The sequence below is a fragment of the Echinops telfairi genome, unplaced genomic scaffold (assembly GCF_000313985.2).
Source record: "Echinops telfairi isolate 266 unplaced genomic scaffold, ASM31398v2 ScPeMD7_31;HRSCAF=116, whole genome shotgun sequence".
NCBI lineage: Eukaryota > Metazoa > Chordata > Mammalia > Afrosoricida > Tenrecidae > Echinops > Echinops telfairi.
This window is the reverse complement of record NW_022103928.1, coordinates 58,287,156-58,307,537: the sequence shown is the minus strand read 5'-3', so window position 1 is coordinate 58,307,537 and position 20,382 is coordinate 58,287,156. Positions and strand designations below refer to the sequence as shown.

Genomic DNA, 20,382 nt, shown 5'->3' with positions numbered 1-20,382 from the left:
CGCCGCCGCGGGGCTTTGAAGCCGACTGCCAAGGCTTTGTTCGCGGCGCGCGAGGGCTCCTCCCGCGCGGGAGCTCGCTCGCAGGTCGCGACAAGTTTTTCTAAGTCGCGCCGGTGGCTGCGCGGCCGCCCCCTCGCCGGCCCCCGGCCCGTCCCCTCCCAAGTGTGGAGGCAGACCTTCGGGGAAGGTGGTTGTCAGAATGTTTTCGTAGGTCTGTCGGTGATGAACTTCCGAGGGGCGACCTTGGCATCCGCCGGGAGCGCGGCCCTAGCTGCGCACCCCCGGGTCTGGAAGGCACCGCAGACCCCCGTGCGCAGTGCGTGACTGGCGCCGCGCCGCTCCCGGTCTCTGGGCGGGCTTGTGCGGGAGCTGGTTTCTCAGTGAATGTGTGCAGTGTGTCTGAGTGTCTTTGTGAGTGTGTCTCCGTGCGAGTGGGTTGTGCTCTCCCCCCACCAAAAAAAAAAAACCCCACACCAAATGGTCAGTGACTTCTTCTTTTAGGTCGTAATATCCCGAGCTAAGCCCACACCCACACCCCCGTCCCCCGCCCTCGCCTCGGACGCTACCTACTGTTCTGTGAACAGACATCGCCCCCCCTTTTTTAAAAATAGGGAGTGGTGTTGAGGTTTTGCACCCCCCACTTTTCTCTAATTGTCATGTAGCAGGCATGAGGTTAAAGAATAAGCTAGCCCAGCAAGGATGATGTGCTACAGTATTTATTTATTTTGGAAGGAAGGGTGTAATTAACCCTAAATAACAGCCTGCAGAAGAGAGCCTCCTGGCCCTATCAAAGGCCTCCAGAGTGGGGAGGGACTGAAGCTGACATGAAGTCACAGATACCGAAACTATGTGGCTGATAATGATATAATTAGGGGATCAGAGATTTCTGACTGCTGCGGACTTCAAAAGCTTTAAGAGAAGCCAGCAGTCTCTCCTGTAGCCCTGTTGACTGAAAGCAGACATTTTTGTTTAATCACCACGTACAGTAACAAGAAAGGGGGGAAACAGAAGAGCATTGTTCACTCTTTCCAAATACCAGCCCCCCGCTTCTGGCCTTTTGCATGCCACAGGAAGAACCTTTATGAAAGGACAGAAATATAGTTTTAATACAGTCATACAAAAGCCCATTCTCCGTGCTCCAATGTGGCTCCAATTAGAAAAAAAAGTTGTTAAATGTTTCCCAGTTACCTGTCAAAATTTTATTAGACCGTTTTAGGTCGTTGAAAATATAGTATTTTAAATCGAGTCCCCATAAATATTTGAATAGCATTTTACTTGGGTTCAGGGTTTGTTGTACTTTTTTTGAGGGGGCGTGTTACTAGGTCCGAGACCACGGCGATCGCAATGGACTTCGTCTGTTTTATTTGTGCTTTAGTGTGTATATGGCATTTGTCAGGTCAGGGATGTGTAGTCATCACCGCACTGGACCGGTGAGCTTGTGGGAAAGATAAGAATCAGCTTGGCAAGGGGAGAAAAGAGCTCCTGGCCAGCAGCATCTTCTGCTGAAGGTGGTGCTGGAGGCAAGATAAACTGGAGCCCCCAGGGCTGTGAGTGGAGGCCTGAGAGAGCCCTCCAGCTTTGGAGTGTGCTTACTGGTCTGGGTGATTAGTTGCCTCTTGTTGGGGAGCGGAGCCGTTCTCTGGTGAAAATGCAACATGTACCATACGGTGACCTGGAATTTGGACAGATAATGAAACAAGACACCTTTCTCAGGCACTCACAAGAAAGGGAGGGAGAAAGCAAGTGAGGGTGAGAAGAAGTTTGTAAAGCAGCAACCCCTGGTGTTCTATTTCAGAGCGGAGGTTTCTATAGCAAGACAGACCCGCAGGTTGCAGGCTTGGGAAGAGGTGTGTGCGTCAGTTCCATTCACACGGTAGCTCTCCTTGGGGCCTGTAACCAAGGCTGGAGCCCAAGCGGGCCGCCTATCAGATGAGAGTGATAACTCCCGGGACCCAGAGTAGTTCAGCTGGAAATGGATGCTAAAAGCCTCTAATCCTGGGTTCTTTGCAACTCCATGTGCACAGCAACAAACTAAGTTTTAGAAAGGAAACTTTTAATCACTTCCTGTAGAAAATGTTGAGGTTTCCTTAAGGATTTTTCATTCAAACCAGCAGAGGCTCTTCAGTTTAAATGCTTCCCCTTTTAGATCGCATGTTGAATTACATGTGAAAACTGGGGAGTGAGGGGAGGAGAAGTTAGCCTTGCAGTTTTACCCTCGGTTTTATGACTTTCCATTTGGGTTGAAAGAAATTGACTTTGGCAAGCAAACCACTAATTGTAAACTGCCTAGTTCCTGTTTTACAATATACTGACTGAAAGCTCCTTCGCAGGAAAAGGCCTTCATAGGAAAAGCTTGCCTTTTCTAGAGAGGTTGCAAATAGCTGCCCGGTTTCATAGTTTTAAAACCTCCTGACCTTAGCAATTTCTAGATTGTTGTGTTTCTAGTTAATAACTTTATAAGGTGTTAGCTAAAGCTCTTAAATCTTGGCACAGCCCTGAGAGGCAGTAAACAATTTAGCAGTTCCGATCAAATATTTATACTGACAAAATAAAAAAGCCTAGCATTTTTCTGTTGCATGGCCATGTAGGATAAAAATGAAGAAATGGTGTGATTTACCTAACCGACGAGGGGGAAGTCACCTGATTGCTGTTTTTTTTTTTTTTCCTTCACAATCCAAAAGTTTAATGATTTTCTGGTCCCGAAATTTTTAAGAACTCCTGAAGCTCTTTTATTGGGGTCAGTTGTACTTCTAGACTATTTATTCCATGAAGCCAGAGTGAACTCTGCCACCGAATTACACAACGGGTTCTCCCGGTCTACACCGACTTGCTAGTGTAAGTATTTCACAGACTAGTCTGTCTCCAAGTTCTCTGGTGCCCTTGACGTTGGGATCTAGCCAATGCCTTCAAGGGGTGGATGCCCGCTGTGGTCGCCGAGGGCAGAGGGTGATGGACCTTCTTGTTGTTTTCAGGTGAAATTAGATGCTACTGTGACGCCGCACACTGCGTGGCAACGGGTTACATGTGTAAGTCGGAGCTCAGCGCCTGCTTCTCAAGACTTCTCGATCCCCAGGACACCAATTCCCCGCTTACTCATGGCTGCCTGGACTCCCTCACAAGCTCAGCGAGCATCTGCCAAGCCAAACAGGCACACAACCACTCTGGCACCACTGTGCCCACGTTGGAATGCTGTCATGAAGATATGTGCAATTACAGAGGACTGCATGATCTCTCTCCTCCCAGGGGGGAGACCTCAGGTAGGTGGACGCTATTTCTAACCAGAAGGCTTGCCTGGTCTGTAGACTTGTGACAGCCAACGGCGCGGGATGTCTGCTATTGATTTTGTTGCTAATGTAATTAGAGACACCAGAGGGAGAAGCTGGACTGGATGCAAAGTTGCATCTCTCAGTGAGTAGCTTTTATGTCTGCCTGGGCATTAGACGGCTGTCTCCATAATAGGTCTTGCCTGTTTTTTCAACATTTCGAAGACATAAAAGACCATTAACTACACAGTAATGACAGCCTGTTAACAGATGTAGTTATAATCTCCCTTTGAATCAGTTGTGCAAAAAAAAAAAATTGTTATTGTTTTTCTCAATATTGTTCGCCTAATCGGAAGCTCTTTAGAGTGGGATTCCTTTTTTTGTCAACGACGAGGCCACACTGCATCTGCCTGGCGCTGGTGGAGTGACGTTGGAGTCTGATGGTTTTCTTTGCATCCCTGTAGGACAAGGCAACAGATACCAACACGACAGCGGCAGAAACCTCATCACCAAGGTGCAGGAGCTGACGTCGTCCAAAGAATTGTGGTTCCGTGCGGCAGTGATCGCCGTGCCCATAGCTGGAGGGTTGATCCTTGTGCTGCTTATCATGTTGGCCCTGAGGATGCTTCGCAGCGAAAACAAGAGACTTCGGGACCAGCGCCAGCAGATGCTGTCTCGCTTGCACTACAGCATTCACGGACACCATTCCAAAAAGGGCCCGATTGCAAAGTTAGACTGGGAGTGCATGGTGCCGGTCGGCGCGCGCGACAACTGCTGTATGACCTGCGAAAAGATGAGGCAGGCGGACCTCAGCAATGACAAGATCCTCTCGCTGGTCCACTGGGGCATGTACAGTGGGCACGGGAAGCTGGAGTTCGTATGACCGTGTCCACCAACGTCTGGGACGCTTGAAGGCCTCAGAGTTCTGCTGGACAGGAGCACTTTATCTGAAGAAAAAGGAACTCGGGTCATCCTCCTGGGGGAGACGGCTGACCTCTGCAAACGGACTCTTGGCTCTTCTGAAGGATTATTTGCACAGACTTGCAAATGTCTCGTTTGCTTTAAAGTTTATTGGAGCAAAGAGAAAGGCTTGTGTACACACTGTTACCAGGGTTATTTGCATCCAAGGGAGCTGGAGTTAGTACCTAAATAAACTAAACTGTGCTCTCTGTAAGTCCGTACATTGATTTATTGTGAAGATTTTAAAAATATATATATTTTTTGTCTGCAATTTAGTGGTCTCTTTCATAAATTAAAACAAAGTGGGGGCTGTCCAGAGGCAGCATGTTAGTTGTACAGGTGAAGATCCACTGTTGTACACTTTGGCTCTCAATTTTTAGGTTAGGTTTGCCCCCACCCTGGCCCCCATGGTCAAGGTCCTGCTGACTCTTCCCTGTGCATGTGTAATTAGGGCCAGTTTCTAAATGTGTGTTGCTCCTCATTCAGTGTTTTACTCAGATTTTGTTCTTTTGTTGTTGGTAGGATAAATATGTTTTTCAGCCTTTAGCTCAGAGATCTTAAGCTTCCATCTGGCCGGCTCAGATGAACATGGGTCCCATGTCTGACATTGTGTTAGCCAAGGTCCTACCTGTGGGACTCCTTGCTTTGGAATGGCTTTCTCAAATGTGTCTACCTCTGGCTGGAAAAGGAAACAAACAAAACAAAAACAACGAAAATGAGCCTCTCTCGCCGAGTCCCTCCTGTCTCCTTCTGCTGTTGATTTAATTGACCAGTTTATTCTGTTGAAAACCAAATTAAATATTTTGACTCCAACTAGCCTAACTTTATTCTAGCATGTTCTTCCTTCTTGAGAGTTTCGTCCTGGAGCACACCCTGCTGCAGTTTTTTTTTTTTTGGGGGGGGGATGCTAAATTCATCTCCATCCTTAGAAATCTTCCCCCCAACCCCACCTTACTGCTGAACATTCAACCCCGACTCATTGAGATTTAAGTAAGACATTGTTACAGAGTTTCTCCCCAGTGCCCCAAAGTGATTCTCGTAATATAACCAAACACAACCTTGACTTTAGCCAGCGTCTAATGGAGGAATGTAGCTGAGGAGCAAGTTTTCTGCTTTTCTGGGTCATGCAGCCTGGCGGCAATCGTGTGCTCCCTGCACCCCCACCCCTTCCCCGTGTGACTTTATCTTCCATGTGGGATTCATTTTCTACCAGGTCTGCCCCCACCCCCCAATTGTTGTGCATATTATCTTTGAAACACTTGCTTAAAAAATCAGTTCATAGCTTACATATTTGAGGGTGGGGTTTTCCACAAGAATTTATGTATTTTCCAGAATATTTTATGCACAATGTAATTCGGGTTACCTTTAGAAGGTAGCTGGCAGCAGCCGCTTGTGAGAAAGGTTCTGAATGGCAACTGCTAAAGTTGAATCTGTAGACTGATGAATAAATAATAGGCCCATGCTCTCCAACGGGCTACACAGGAAGCATTTTAATAAATGATCGCATGCTGATTGTGCCTTCTGAGGTTCTCACGTGCCTCACAATACACTTCCGTGGATGCTGAGATACGTCTGACGTGTGTCTGTCTTTGTGGTCTGGTGTGTTATGTGTTCAGCTGCTAACCCCGAGGTCAGCAGTTCAAACGTACCAGCAGCTCGGTGAGGCTGCCTGCTCCCACAAAGATTTCGTCATAGAAACCCAATTGAGAGCCACTCTTGAGTTGGAGTTGACTCCTTGGCAGTGGGTTTGCGTTGGTTCAGAGAAGAATTGATCAAGAGACTTGATTGAATTTCTTCCCTCACTCCTATCCCTGGAGATCTAATTCCAGTAGTTTCCTAGTTTGAAGCTCAGGATGCCGTTTGCTCCTTCTATCCTTATATAACAGCATCCTGCCAGTCCCAGAGTTTGTTTTCTAAGCAGCCAGCCTACATGTCAGTTGTGTGTTAACCAAGGACTCGGTTATCTGTTAGGAAATAAACAGCAGTGAATTACTTTTAAAAAACCCATACTTTTTTAAAGCACAGTAAACATTGTTTTAAAAAGCCTGGGCCTAACACGGTAATCAAAGTTTGGAAGGTGAATGCAAAGTGGGTCTTACTTGGTCCTGTGTTTACTGAGCTGTCTCTGACTCTTACTCTTAAATTCTTTGGTTTTTACACCTCTCTGTGGGATGGGCAGGAGCCCTGGTGGTGTAGAGGTTAAATAGTAGGCTGCTAACTCCAAGGTCAGCGGTCTGAACCCTCTCGCTGCTCTGAGTGAGACTGTCTATTGCCATAAAGAGTTCAGAGTCTGAAACTCACCAGGCAGTTCTACCCTGTCCTGTGGTTCAGAATCAACCTCACGGCAGTGAGTTGGGATTTTTGGTCTGCGATGGGGCAGTGGTTATGCACTAGCTGTTAAAAACAAGGGTCAGCAGTTCAAATTTACCAGCTGCTCCCCGGGAGAAAGGTGTAAACCCTATAGTCCACATCTACCCTGTCGCCTAGGGTCTCTGTGAATTAGAGGACCTCAGTGATGTAGGTTTGGTTTGAGTTGGGACAATGGAGTGGTGGCGCAGTGCTCAGGGACCCTGGAGTCTGGGTGAGTTTTCTGGGGCTCGTGCTTGGCCCCGCTTCTCTCTAATACAAATCTCCCCTTTGTAGCTGCCCCGTTAGTGTGCCCAGGTGATCTTCCTTTCCACATTACCATTGAGTGAGATACCTACTCATGGGGCGGCCCCAGGTGTGCAGGTAATGAGGCTGTGATTAGGCTCAGGCCTTTGAGCTAAGGCTTCTCTAGGTGGTTTCAAACAGCCAGCCTTTTGACCAATTGCCGAGTGCTTAACTGTGCCACCCAGCTATCTTCCTACCAGCCTTCAAGGCAGATCTGCACTTCACTCGGCCTGCAACTTCAAAGCCTTGCCAGGCTACTCAGCTTTGCATTTTGATAACAACCAAATACGCTTCTACTTGGTCTTTCCTATGAGGCGGAAGTTGCAGGGAGCATGGGGTGGTGGGGGTGGGCGTGGTGGAAGAGCAGAGCCTTCGGGCCCATCTGATTTGGTGAGGTAAGAATGGCATGGCGGGGACTGCTTTATGTGTTTTTCCCTCGTAGAGAAGTTTGCTGTTCTAATGAGGTGTCATTGTGAGACCTAGCTAACTAGCTAGTCCATGACACAGAACTCCCGGAAAAGTCATTTTCCTTTCGAAGTGGAAATTTGCCCACGGGGGAGAGAAATGCATCGAAAATTGTCACGCTGTTGCTACAGCCTTGAGATCCTGCCTCGTTTGGGGGAAGAAAGCAAAAGGAAAAAAAATCGGTGCCTGGTGATATATCTTTCATGTTATCGCTTCCTCTCCCCACCCACCCCCAATCTTGAAAGATTCAGAGGCTTCCTCGGAACTGAAGAGTGTGTCTCTAGTTTCAGCTGAACTGATTCTATTAAAAACACTGCTCCATAGGGGGTTGACCTTCTAAAATACCAAACATGTCTGCTTAGGAGACTCAGAAAGCTCGCCTCTAAAGAGCTCGTAAATCTGGTTCCAATAGAGGTGATTACAGGCTAAAAGCTTGAAAGCAGTCGTATCTCGTATCAAGCTGGGGAACCAGCCTTTTGGGGGCCAGGACAACTCTCCCTGCAACCCCGTAACCTCTCATTGGCCCTCTTCTCTGCCTCCTTGCCCAAATGACTTTCAACCTCTAAAAAGCTTCACAGCGCAATGAGGTTGAACCAGGGTAGCCATCAAGGGTGTTCTAGAATCTTCTCAGCTTGGGTTCAGATGCTCACTCACTCTCTCTCACTGCTCCAAGATGATGCTGACTCGTACTGACCCTACAGGACAAGAGTTGAACTGCCCCTGTGGGTTTCCCGAGACGACAACCCTTTACTGCGGTGGAAAGCCTCGTCTCTGGTTTTGAATGCTTCCTCCTCCCTATCTGAACATGGGCAACACCCTCAGGCTCTTTGAAAACTCAGTTATGTTACCTATAAAATTGCGAAGGTACTGATACTTTATGGGAGTATCGTGTGGAGGGCATATGAGGGGACGTGGAAAGTTCAAGAGAAAATGGATTTAGAGGCTTACTGAACTTTTCTATGAACTTTTTGCATGTGAGACTTGGGTGAAGGACATGGTTTAGACCACAAAAACCTAAACTTTACTGCCATCGAGTTAATTCTGACTCACAGTGACCCTGTGACACCGAGTAAAACTGGCCCTGTGGGTTTCTGAGACTATGCTGAAGTTGAAGCCCCATCTTTCTCCCTCAGCATGGCTGGTGGTTTCAAACCAAGGACCTTGCAGTGAGCTGCCCAATGAATCACACCATCCGGGCTCCTTCATACCATTTGTAGTCCAATGCACTGTTTCTCAAGACAGCAGAAGTCGGGCTATTCCTCCACCCAGTGGCTTTTACAATATACTTATGTCGTTCAGCACACTTGACACTTGCAGGTGCTTCTGTGCCTCTAGACGGGATGTGGCATTTAAAAAATCTTATTTCCAACTTCCTGTTTTTATTATTCTCTCTCGCATAGTAATTATGTTAGTTTGGAGTTGATTCCTTGGGAAGAATGGAAACAGATAGCAACTCTGTCTCTTATGCTCAGTCGTTCTTTTTTGGTATGTAATAGAATATAGTTCTCTTCATCTCCTGGGACACTTCAGAGCCAAGTGAGGGGACAAATAAGACTTCAGAACTGCTTGGACTCTCCGTATCTACTTGAAACATGGTGAGCCAGTGCGACTGTCAGTAGAGTCCCCCAATGGGTTTTGGAACTTTCATTCATGAAAAGGAGCAAGGGTTCTTTAAGTGCTTGGTTTTCTCCCCAAACCATTGCCTGTTTGAACCCGCTCTGGGGCTCTCTGGGGAAGAATCCGGTGGTCTGCTCCTACAAAGATTTCAGCCGGGGAGTCCTCGGGGTCCCTGCAAGTCCAAAATGGCCCGGTGACACCTCATAACAGCAATCCTTGCATCTCCCTAGCTGCTGTTCGGTGAGTTCCTCTGAGAGCCCCAGTTCCAATGGACGAACTAACTGCTCCAGACGCTGGCTCACTTCTCTGCCCCACGCCCCCCACCCTCCCGCCCTCCCCCCACCCTGAGCCTGTGCTCCCAGTGCCTCTTCAGGGGGCTGATGTTACACTCAGGTCCTTGGCTGGAGACTTCATTTATTTTTTTAATCATTTTATTAGGGGCTCATACAACTCTTTTTTTTTTTTGAAGATGCATATTTTTATTAAGGATATATATTCACATTTAGATCTGCTATTACATATTTTTTCTAATCATTTTATTAGGGGCTCAGACAACTCATCACAATCCATACATACATCAATTGTGTAAAGCGCATTTATACATTCATTGCCCTCATCATTCTCAAAACATTTCCTCTCCACTTAAGCCTCCGGCATTAGGTCCTCATTTTCCCCCTCCCTCACTGCTCCCCCCTCCCTCATGAGCCCTCGATAATTTATAAATTATTATTTTGTCATATCTTGCCCTGTCCAACTTCTCCCTTCACCCACTTTTCTGTTGTCCGTCCCTCAGGCAGGTCACATGTAGATCTTTGTAATCAGTTCCCCCTTTCCAACCCACCCTCACTTATGCTCCCAGTATTGCTACTCACACCAGTGGTCCTGAAGGGATCATCTGTCCTGAATTCCCTGTGTTTCCAGTTCCTATCTGTACCATTGTACATCCTCTGGTTTAGCCAGACATGCAAGGTAGAATTTGGATCATGATAGTGGGGGTGGGGGACAGGGAGGAAGCATTTAGGAATTAGAGGAAAGTTGTATTTTTCGTTATTGCTGCATCACAGCCTGACTGGCTCCTCTGCTCCCCAGACCCCTCTGCAAGGGGATCTCCAGTGGCCTGCAAATGGGTTTTGGGTCCCCACTCCGCACTCCCCCCCTCATTCATTATGGTAAGATTTTTTGTTCTGATGATGCCTTATACCTGACCCCTTTGATACTTTGTGATTCCACAGGCTGGTGTGCTTCTTCCATGTGGGTTTGTTGTTTCTGAGCTAGATGGCTGCTTGTTTACCTTCAAGCCTTTAAGACCCCAGACGGCTATACCTTTTGATAGCCAGGCACCATCAGCTTTCTTCACACTTGCTTATTCACCTGCTTTGTCTTCCGCGGTTGTCGGGAAGGTGAGCATCATAGAATGCCAATTTAATAGAAGAAAGTATTCTTGCATTGAGTGAGTACTTGAGTAGAGGCCCAATGTCCTTCTGTTACCTTAATACTAAACCTATAAATATATTCTCATAGATCTATTTCCCCATCCTCACATGTAAACATATTTGCATATGTACATGCCTTTATGTAGACCTCTATAAATGCCCTTTGCCTCTCAGCTCTTGCCTCTATTTCCCTTGACTTTCCTCCTGTCCCACCATCATGCTCAGTCCCCACCAGGGTTTCAGCAATTCCTCTTTGTTATATTACCCTCGATCATGTCCTATCAGGCCTCCCAGACCCACCTCACCACCAATTTGGATCACTTATTGCTCCCTTGTCCCTGGGTTTGTTAACACCACTTCCTTTCCCCCCACCTCCCCCTCTCCCATGTCCCCCCGGAACTGTTGGTCCCGTTGTTTTCTCCTCCAGATTGTTCATGGCCAGAGACTTTAAAAGCACATGCAACAATGTCAGGAAACCATTTGTCCGGTCTGGACCACCTTTCAGGTGACACGGTGGTGACAAGTTGGGCTGCTGGACTCCAGGACGGCAGTTCAAAACCATCAGCTGCTCTGTGAAAGTCAAGGCTTTCTACTCCTGTAAAGTTACAGTCTCAGGAACCACAGGGGGCAGTTCTCTGCCATCCCGTAGAGTGGGAATGGGCTCGGTGGCAGTGAGCCGTCTGGGGAAGACTTTTACACTGTAGTATGGTAGCAGGAGAGACCATGCCCAGGAAAGGACTTCATGCTTGCTCGAGTAGGAAGGCCACGGAAAAGAGGAAGGCCTTCAACAAGATGGGTGGACACCGTGGCTGCAACAATGGGCTCCAGGCAGAAGAACCATTGTGAGGATGGCACAGGGCCGGGCAGTGCTCCCTTCTCCTGTAAATGGGCTTGCTGTGCCGCAGAACCTAACACCCCCTTTGTTAACATGCAAAGATGGCGCAGCTCTGTGGTGTGGGAGTGTCACTCAGGGGTCTGAAGTCCACGCAGTGGCGGATACGTTGGGACAGTGGCAGAGACCTGAAGTCAACCGGAGAGGGCTTTGCTTCTCATAGCAAGGCCGTGATGACTAGTAGACCTACCTTCTAGAATTTCAAAGTTTGGGATTTTGGAGAGGCCTACCAAACATCATTCCCTGTGTCTGCAAAGGGGCAAAAGAGAAGGCATTGGTTGGGAATTTGGGGAAACACTTTGGGGTGAGCAGTTAGCTAATAATAGCTCAAGGTATTTAAGGAACATCAATTGGTGCATGCACTCAGTGGCCAGATGGTCCTTCAGGGGCTATCGAGGGTGGGTTCCATGTTGGGCTGCTAACCTCAGGTCAGTACTTTGAAACCGCCAGGTGCTCCGTGAGAGAAGGAAGATTTTTCTTGGAAACCCACAGGGGCAGTTGTACTCTGTTTATAGGGCCGCCGTGAGTTGGAATTGACTTGATGGCAGTGAATTGAGCTGATTGTATCCTTTTAGGTTAGATTGATATTAAATTAAACCTGAGTAGAACCCTAGAAGGATCAGTCTACAATCAATTTATACTCCTATGCACATATACATTTACATGGAAGCTTCAAAAATTTCTCGGAAAAATGGCATGACCTTTTGCTGCCGTTTTCCCAGGGACTTTTTGAAGCCTCCTTGTATGAGTGTGTGCCTCTCTCTCTCTCTCTCTCTCTATCTATCTATCTCAAATAGTCTCTAATTCTGGAATCATTTTACAGTGGACACATCCCAAGGCAGTGCATAAGAAGGCGGTGGGCCTAGTTAGTGGTAAGCAATTCGCCTTTCGGCATTTGAAGACTAAATCAGTTGCTATGAATTAGTAAGTCCCGAGGTGGTTGTGTAAATTCACTCCGCAAGATCTCACACTACGAGCCTAGTGGAACAGGAATTATTTTAAGAGCTAACACTGGGAAAAATACAAAAACCCCCAACCAACCAACCCCACTGCCATCGAGTCCATGCCAACTCACAGCGACCCCAGAGGGCAGGCTCGAGCAAGCATGCTTCTGTGAGTTCTCGAGACGGTCACTGTCCACAGGACCGAAAACCCTGTCTCTTTACCCTGTCTGACCCCCGAGGAGCAGCTGGTGGTTTTGAACCGCGGACCTTGCAGTAAGCAGCCCAATTCGTGATCACCATGCAACCAGGCCTCCTAGGAAATCACGGGAGGCTCTTTATCCCTGGCTTCTTCCCCTAGGAATTTCCCCAGGGGGCTCATCAGGACAGTGGGAAAACACCACACTTTAAATGCAGCTTTGTACTTCCTATAGGTTAGAAGTCCATCTTGAGACATTTCCTTTGTTTGTTTGTTTTGTTTGTTTTTTGCTGGTTTGATACCAGTCCTTACTTCCTGGTGGCATGGGTGAATGGGGTAGTTCTCACCTGAATTTAGGGACTGGGCATCTCCCATGGGAGCAGGGCTGGAATGCACAACCCTGACAGATGGCTTATCAGAGGGAGGCTTCGTGCCAGACAGCTGAATGCAGGCTCTCAGGAAATCAAGCCTTTGCTTTTCCACTCTAAACACTGTGTGGCACGTTCGTAAATTTCATCCAGGAGTAAAATCATTGCTAGCTGGACAGTTAAGGGGGAAAGGGTTCAGATGAGTCTGAATATAATGAAGGGTGCTACAGGCAGGGAGCGTGCGGCCTGCCCTTTAAATGTAGCGCTCTCTCCAAGCGAATGCAAAGGTGATCATTCCCACCCAGAGAGACGTTGTTGCTCTGCGAAAAGAGTAAAAGTTGGACTTTGATGTTCAAACTCCAAAGGAGACAATGTGGTGGAGATTTGCAAAGGACACAGGGTGATTGTGGGAGTTTACAGTTTGGCTTCTCAAAGCACCTTCCTTTCATTTGCTTTTACGGTCCCATGTTCCAGAGCAGTGGTTCTCAACCTTCCTAATGTCACGACCCTTTCACACAGTTCCTCATGTGGTGGTGACCCTCAGCCATCAAATGATTTTCGTTGTGACTCCCTCCCTCACTGTCATTTTGCTACTGTTATGAATTGGGCAACCCCTGTGAAAAGGCCGGTCGCTCCCCAAAGGGGTTGCGACCCACAGGTTGAGAACCGCTGTTGTAGCGCAAGTTTCAGAGAGTCTCTTCTAGAGTCCCCTTTGATCTTGCCTTGCCTTCCGGTCTTCTTAATGACCTCTTTCTTTCGCCACGTTTGATATCCTCGTGGGAATTCCCTAACTGGTCGGGCCTTTGGCCGTCAGGGTTCATGCAGCCTGTCCTCTCATTTCAGGTTGGGTAAGCTCAAGGTCATGTGTTGGCTCTCGGGGAATTCATTTTCTTCAGCTTCATCTTGGGCTTGAAAATGAGCAACTGACAGCAGAGAACTTGGAATCAGCCAACAGATTAGTTATTTCACCCTCAGTGACTTCACAGGTCTGAGGCCCCAGGGACAGCGAGGGCCAATTCTTTCTTCTCTTGGAAAGGAGGTTTCCTAAGGGCCGCTCTGCATGAAGGTTCTAATGAAAGCAACACATAGATTGATGTATCTTTCTTCTAAAGACGCACACAAGACATCAAAAGTTATACATTCCCTTCCCCTCACACATTCTTAGTCTTAACAAGATCACCATTGGCTTAAAAAATCCAATGGCTCTGTTGTATCCTTTTGTAATTTCATGATTTGGACTTCTTTGGTTACTGTTTCTTTTGTTGTTGCCATGTTGGTGCCTCCAGAGAATTACTTACTGCTAGGGTAGTTTTTCATAACTAAATGTAAATGAAAACCAAAATGCGTGCACCTGTGGCATGGGGTGTGTGATCCTTCACTGTTTCACAAGCCGCATTTCATCCCGTTTTTCATGTTCCCTTGTATTCGTTTCTATTTTTATTTCCAGACCATTCTAGTAGCAACGCATGTCTGTCTGCATGTAGTAAATGGTATTTAAATCTTGGTGGCCAGATCCATAGCAGAATGCACAACCCCCTCATCAAATTCTGCCTGTGTCCTTTAGTCACACTGGCCCCTTGCTTCCTATTGTCTCTACCATCGTCCCTGGGGCTACCCATCTTCTTCTACAAACCAAACACCACGCCTGGTGCCATCCGGGCATTTCTGACTCACAGCGACCCTGAGGGACAGAGGACGAAGAGCTGCCCTGTTGGATTTCCAAGCCTGCAATTTCTGCTGCAACCCCACTCTCCAAATGGATGGGTGTTTATTAGGAAAGTTCATAGGTTACAAGTCAGGATCAGTCAGCAGAAAGGATACAGTCCCTGGTCCATAGCAGCACCTCTCCACAGCCAGCCCGTCTCTCTCCTCAGTCTCTAAGCCATGCGATCCCCTGGCCTCTGCTTTCCTGGACCCAGAAGATGACCTGTCACTGCTCCATAGGTTCGGCCATGTAAGGCGAAAGTGCCCCATAGCCTCAGCGCGGCGCCTCAAGCTCTGTCCCTTGGCTGGGATCTGTGTGAAAGCACGCTGCCACATCTTTCTCCCGAGGAGTGACTGGTGGGTTTGAACTGCCGGCCTTTCAGCTGGCAGCTAAGCACTTACCCCCTGAGCCACCAGGGCTCCTTGACATGAACTCTCAACAATCCTAACCTTCTCACCTTGGTCTCAGCCTAGTTTCATTAGTGTTTATTACAAACGGGAGTCCGCGTTGTAAATGGAAACTCCACTCCCTTCAAAGCAGCACTGTGGTCAACATGGAAACAGGCAAACTTGTTTGTGTAGAAAGTGGCGAACACGCATTCTGTCTGAGCAGCGGCCTCTCACTCACGGCCACCCCACCGAGTCGACCCCGGCTCATAGCGACCCAGGGAACAGGCAGAGTTGCCTATGTAGCAACTCTTTATGGGGTCAGAAAGCCTCACCTGTCTCCCTGCTGTAGCATTTCTCATACTTGGTGAGAGCTTGGTGTCCTTGTGGATTTGAGCATCTCCCTACCAATTTCACGGTTGGTGACATCAGAGAGCTGGTGATGGGGGAGCAGGTTGCCCGCCCGTATGAAGAGCTCATCTGCCAACCCCAGGCCACTGAATGCCAAGGGTCATTGCCCTGCCCTGACACCTGATTGAGAAGGAGGTTTGGGGATAAATCGTTCTGGGAACTGACTGAGTGGTGACAAACTCTCCCTGGACCATAAAACCCCACATCCTTAACTCTCTGGACTAACAATGGGAGGTTGCTGGTTCGCATTTGTATGCAAATCAGGCAGAGTAACTAACTGGTTGCTTTGAAATGCTCAATTTGTTTACCCCAACCAGGGAAGCCGACCTTTTCCTCCTAGGCCAAAGATTGATGGGGCCATTTCTCATGGCTCTCAGCCGGGAATTAGGTCCAGCAGGATCCCCGGGACTAGTGGGGCTTTCCTGGCGGAAGTGTTCTCTGCTGCACACCCCCATCCCAGCCCCACCCGCCGCACTAACCCAGACCACTGGTGATCTTTCCGAAATGCCAAGCTCACAGACACCAAGACCCAACCAACAGAAAGACCTCCTTTCAGGATGACCTTCACAGAAATACCTCACCTGGAAAATACCTGAATTGGCCATTCCTGTTGGCTTCACCGTCAAACTATTCTGGGAACACACACCTTCCTCCTGCGACTACAAAAGGGTCCGAGCCTCAAGTCGGGTTGTGTCTTTGTGTGGACTTGTCTTAGTCAACCCTCCCCTCCCCACCAATTTCTCCCCCCAGATGATCTCACCCCAGTGGCGTCATAGTCTTCATGGTGGTTCCATGGGAAAAAGGGCGGCTTTCTACTGTCATAGAGCTATCATCTTAGAAACCCAGAGGCACAGGTCTACTCCGGTTTTGGCATCCAAGAATCTGGGTTCAAATTCAGATTTGAATTAATTCTTCACTCGCACAATGGAGATGATATTATCTAACACTTTAGGTTGTTGGGAGGATTAAATAAGATAATTCGAATAAACTCTTAGCACACTTCCAGGTTGTGAATGTTTGCTACTTGTTTTTTAGATACCGCCCATAACAGTTAATCAAACCCAGTGCCCCTGAATAGATCGCAGCTCGCAGAGGCCCCAGGGAACAGCAGGACAAATGCCCGTTGGATTCCCGAGGCTGGAAATCTTTTTGGGAGCAGACAGCCTCATCTTTCTGAGAGGGGTGGATGGGTTCGAATGGCTGACCTTGAAGTTAGCAACCTACTCTGCTACCAGAGCTCCTTGTTTTCCCTGACGTCTTCCCAATGGTTAGGAAAGCCCTCTCTGAGGCAGGTCTCAGCACACCGATGTTATCGATTCCAAGACTGGAGTAGGCTCAAAGATTCAGTGTTGTTTAATCTTATTTTTATTTGTGTGTGTGTCTGTGTGTGTGTGAGATAATGGACTCTATTTAACTTTCCACACTCTGATTTTGCTCAGGATGGCAGATCAGCACTCCCCTTTAATGTAAAATATTGAAAGTACAATATCCCTGGCAGGAAAGGTTACTGATGGGGAACAACGATAATGTGGGACATCAGGAAGGCTTGTCATCTGCTCCCTGTTACGACTGGTACCTGTTTTGGCACATCAAGTTAATGAACACACACCTGTTGTGTATTAGTTTGCTCTGCCAAATTAGTTGACAGTCACAGTTCACTGCCTCGAGGACAGGTGCTACAAGGGCTTGGCACTGCCTGCTGGATTGATGCTTTGTGGCATGTTGGGGGTGGGGTGGGGTGAGCAAGGTGAATTGCTCATCAAGGTCAACTCCACAGGAAGACTAGAGGTCAATTAAACTTCTATTCATGACCACATACCTGGCTAACGGACCGGAAGAGGTCCATGTTTGTGCTCATTGCAAAGAAAGGTGACCAACAGAATGCTCAAACTACAGAACTATATCATGGATATTAAACACAAGTACAATTTTACGAAAGATCATCCAACAACAGTTACAACAACACATGGATAGGGAAATGCCCAAAGCTCAGGCTGGATTCAGAACAGGACCTGGAACAAGGGATGTCATCGCTGATTGAGTCAGATGATTTTGCCTCAAAGCAGAGAATACCAGGAAGGTGTTTACCTGTGTTTCATTGACTCTGCAAAGGCATTTGACTGTGTGGACCGTAATAAACTATGGCCAACTGTGTTAGTCTGGCTTGACTAGAGAAACAAATTCATAGCTACTCATATGTGGATAAGAAAGAACTTTATATAAAAGAGCAATTGTATATTGAAAAAACATCCTAGCCTGGTCCAGATCAAGTCTATAAGTCCGATATTAGCCCATGTGTCTGATACTAGTCCATAAAGTCCTCTTTAGAATCACGCAGCCATACAATGATGCAGAATGCAGGAAGATCACAGGCCAGTGGGTAGAAGGTCTGTGGGTCCAGTGGCAGTGGGAACATCTCAATGCTGGCGCGGGGCTCCATGGGTCTCCTCCAGCTCTCTGAGCGTCTCAACAGCAAGAAAGGGAAGACACAGAGAGAGGGTATGGCCTCCAGGGAGCTGTTTATCTCTGATGCCCCTCCAAATGAAGTCATTAAGTTGTGACCTGATTGACAGGCTAGACTTCACCCCTTAGATCAAGTTGACAGGAGATTATGTAACTGCCACATTAACCTTGAAAAGAATGGGAATTCTAGAACACATCATTGTGCTCATGAGGAACTTGTACATGGATGGAGAGGCAGTGGTGCAAACAAGGGAACACTGCACAATTTAAGACCAGGACAGGTGTGTGACAGGGTTGCATGCTCTCATCACACTGGTTCAATCTATGTGCTGCACAGATCATGAGAGAACTAGATTATATGAAGCAGTGGGTAGCATTAGGATTGGAGAAAGGCTTATTAATAACCTTCAATGTGCAGATGACACACCTTGCTTGCTGAAAATGAAGAAAAATTGAAGCACTTGCTGATGAAGATCAAGAGTTGTAGCCTCTAGTATGGCTTACAATTCAATGTCAAGAAGATCAAAAGCCTTGCAACTGGACCAATAGGTAACATCATGCTAAATGGAAAAATGGTTGAAGTTGTCAAGGATTTTTGCCTTGCTTGGATCCGCATTCAATGATCATGGAAGTAGCAGTCAAGAGATCAAATGATATATAACATTAGGTAAATCTGCACAAGACCTCTTTACAGTATTGAAGAGCAAGGGTGTTTCTTTGAGGACTAAGGTGTGCCTGACCCAAGCCATGGTGTGCCCCATCATTTTCATGTGAAAGGTGGACATTGAATAAGGAAGACCATAGTAGAGTAGGTACATTTGAACTGTGGTGCTGGAGAAGAATCTTGAAATTACCAAGGACTGCTAAAAGGACAAACCAATCTGTATTGGAAGAAATAACGTTAGAGCGCTCCTTAGAGGTAAGGCTGGCAGGACTTCTTACACACTTTGGACCTGTTGTCAGGAAAGACCAGTCCTTGGAGAAGGACATCGTGTTTGATCAAGCGGAGGGGCGGTGAGCAAGAGGATGGCCCTCGACGAGATGGGTGGACACAGTGGCTGCATCAGTGGGGTCACGTCTAGGAACAAGTGCGCGGACGGGGCAGGAGCGGGCAGTGTTTCGTTCTGTTGTACACAGGGTCGCTCTGGGTGGGAGGAGACTCCATGGCACCTAACAACCACAACCACACACACCTGAAGCCATAAACTAAGCGAGGGCCATTCTCACAAGGGTTTGTTGGACTGAGAACACACCAGCCATTCCTCATCTGCCTCTGTGGCCCCTGAGATCCAAGCTTGTCATCACCCTAGAAGGTGAAGAGGATGATTCTTGCTGAAATTGGATACAATATTTTGCTTTCTTTTATTGTGAATTTTGAAAAAGTGGACAGAACAGATCACAGTCTATATTCAGCCACTCATGCACATTTTGATTCAGCGCATGCATCGCCATCCCCTTACTGCACCATCTCACTGAGCGCACTCCCTCCCTGTGGCTCCTGTCTCCTGGCTTCTTCCTTGTTCCCGAACACGCTGAGTGTTATGGGTGTGTGTGTGTGTGTGTGTAAAGGCTGCCCTTTTGATCCCAAATGGTTGATCATTCTAACACAGAGGTGAGTTCAGTTGCAGATCTGAAGGGTGAAGACCATGGTCTTAGTGGTCCCCCCTCCCCAATCTCTCTCTGACTGGTAAGTCTGGTCTCTTTCACTTTAACTTCTGCACCCCCATTTCTCTCCCACTTTATCTGGGCCCTTCGAATGGAATCCCTTTCAGAGCAGTTGGCAGTGGAAGCTGGGCCCACCCAGATCTTCTGTTCTCAGGGTCACGGAGACTGACGAACGTGGTCCGTGAGTTCACGGCACCAAAAGCTTCCCTGCGTCTTTCTGCTTTCCTCATTCTTCTTTCCACGGTACAGGGAGAGATGTGTGTGGGAGCCCCCAGCCTCCGGCTCTGGTCCTGGAACTTGGCTCCTCCGTCAAAGGTGAAGCTTTGGGTTCAGGCACCCGTGCATATTTCAGTTTCTCAACGCCAGGTCCTTGGCTCACCCCCCAAAGAATCACCCACAGTACGTGTAAACATGTAGCTGTGATTCCTGATGTCAGCACAATGTAGGAGCAAACCCTCCCCCTCTTGGTTCCCCATGAAACTTCCAACCCAAAAAAGCAAACTGGCTGCCAGCGAGTCAATGCCAACTTCTCATCGTGACCCTGGAGGACAGGGCAGACCTGTTCCTGTGGGTTCTGAGACTGTTGGCGTTTCCAGGAGCAGAAAGCCCCATGTTTCTCCCCTGCAGTGTGGCTGCCGGTTTTAAACTTAGGGCCTTGCGGTTAGCAAACCCAGTGTCTAACCACTATGCCATCAGAGCTCCTTGATTAAGCTTAGTAGGGGATATTTCGAACCTAGCCAGGTCTACTCCTTTGACTTGAAAAGCAAAGAACGGGTCTTCCCCCAGCCCCCCCAGGGAGACCCCGCTAAGAAGCTATGGTGTGGTTCCTGAAGGTGCGGTGAGGAGGGGTAGGAGCGTGAGCCGCTCCGGGGGGGTTGTCTCTGCTCCCCCCTTTCGTTTTCATTATGAGAGCAAGCTCCAATTTGACAGAACGCCCCTTGGAAGGGACCACCTAACCAAGA

The 20,382-nt window shown here is 47.9% G+C and overlaps 1 protein-coding gene across 2 annotated transcripts; it reads left to right on the top strand.

Moving 5' to 3' along the window:
* Window positions 1-594: 594 nt before the first annotated feature.
* BAMBI (BMP and activin membrane bound inhibitor) lies at window positions 595-5,036 on the top strand. Of its 2 annotated transcripts, XM_045289887.1 has the most exons (3): window positions 595-2,835; window positions 2,973-3,257; window positions 3,728-5,036. In XM_045289887.1, the coding sequence occupies exons 2-3, from the start codon at window positions 3,023-3,025 to the stop codon at window positions 4,144-4,146; spliced, it is 654 nt and encodes a 217-aa protein (XP_045145822.1). In that variant the 5' UTR covers window positions 595-2,835; window positions 2,973-3,022; the 3' UTR covers window positions 4,147-5,036. The 2 variants fall into 2 exon arrangements, with proteins under 2 accessions (XP_045145822.1, XP_004702508.2); XM_004702451.2 differs by having other exon boundaries at window positions 595-3,257.
* The last annotated feature ends 15,346 nt before the right edge of the window (window positions 5,037-20,382 follow it).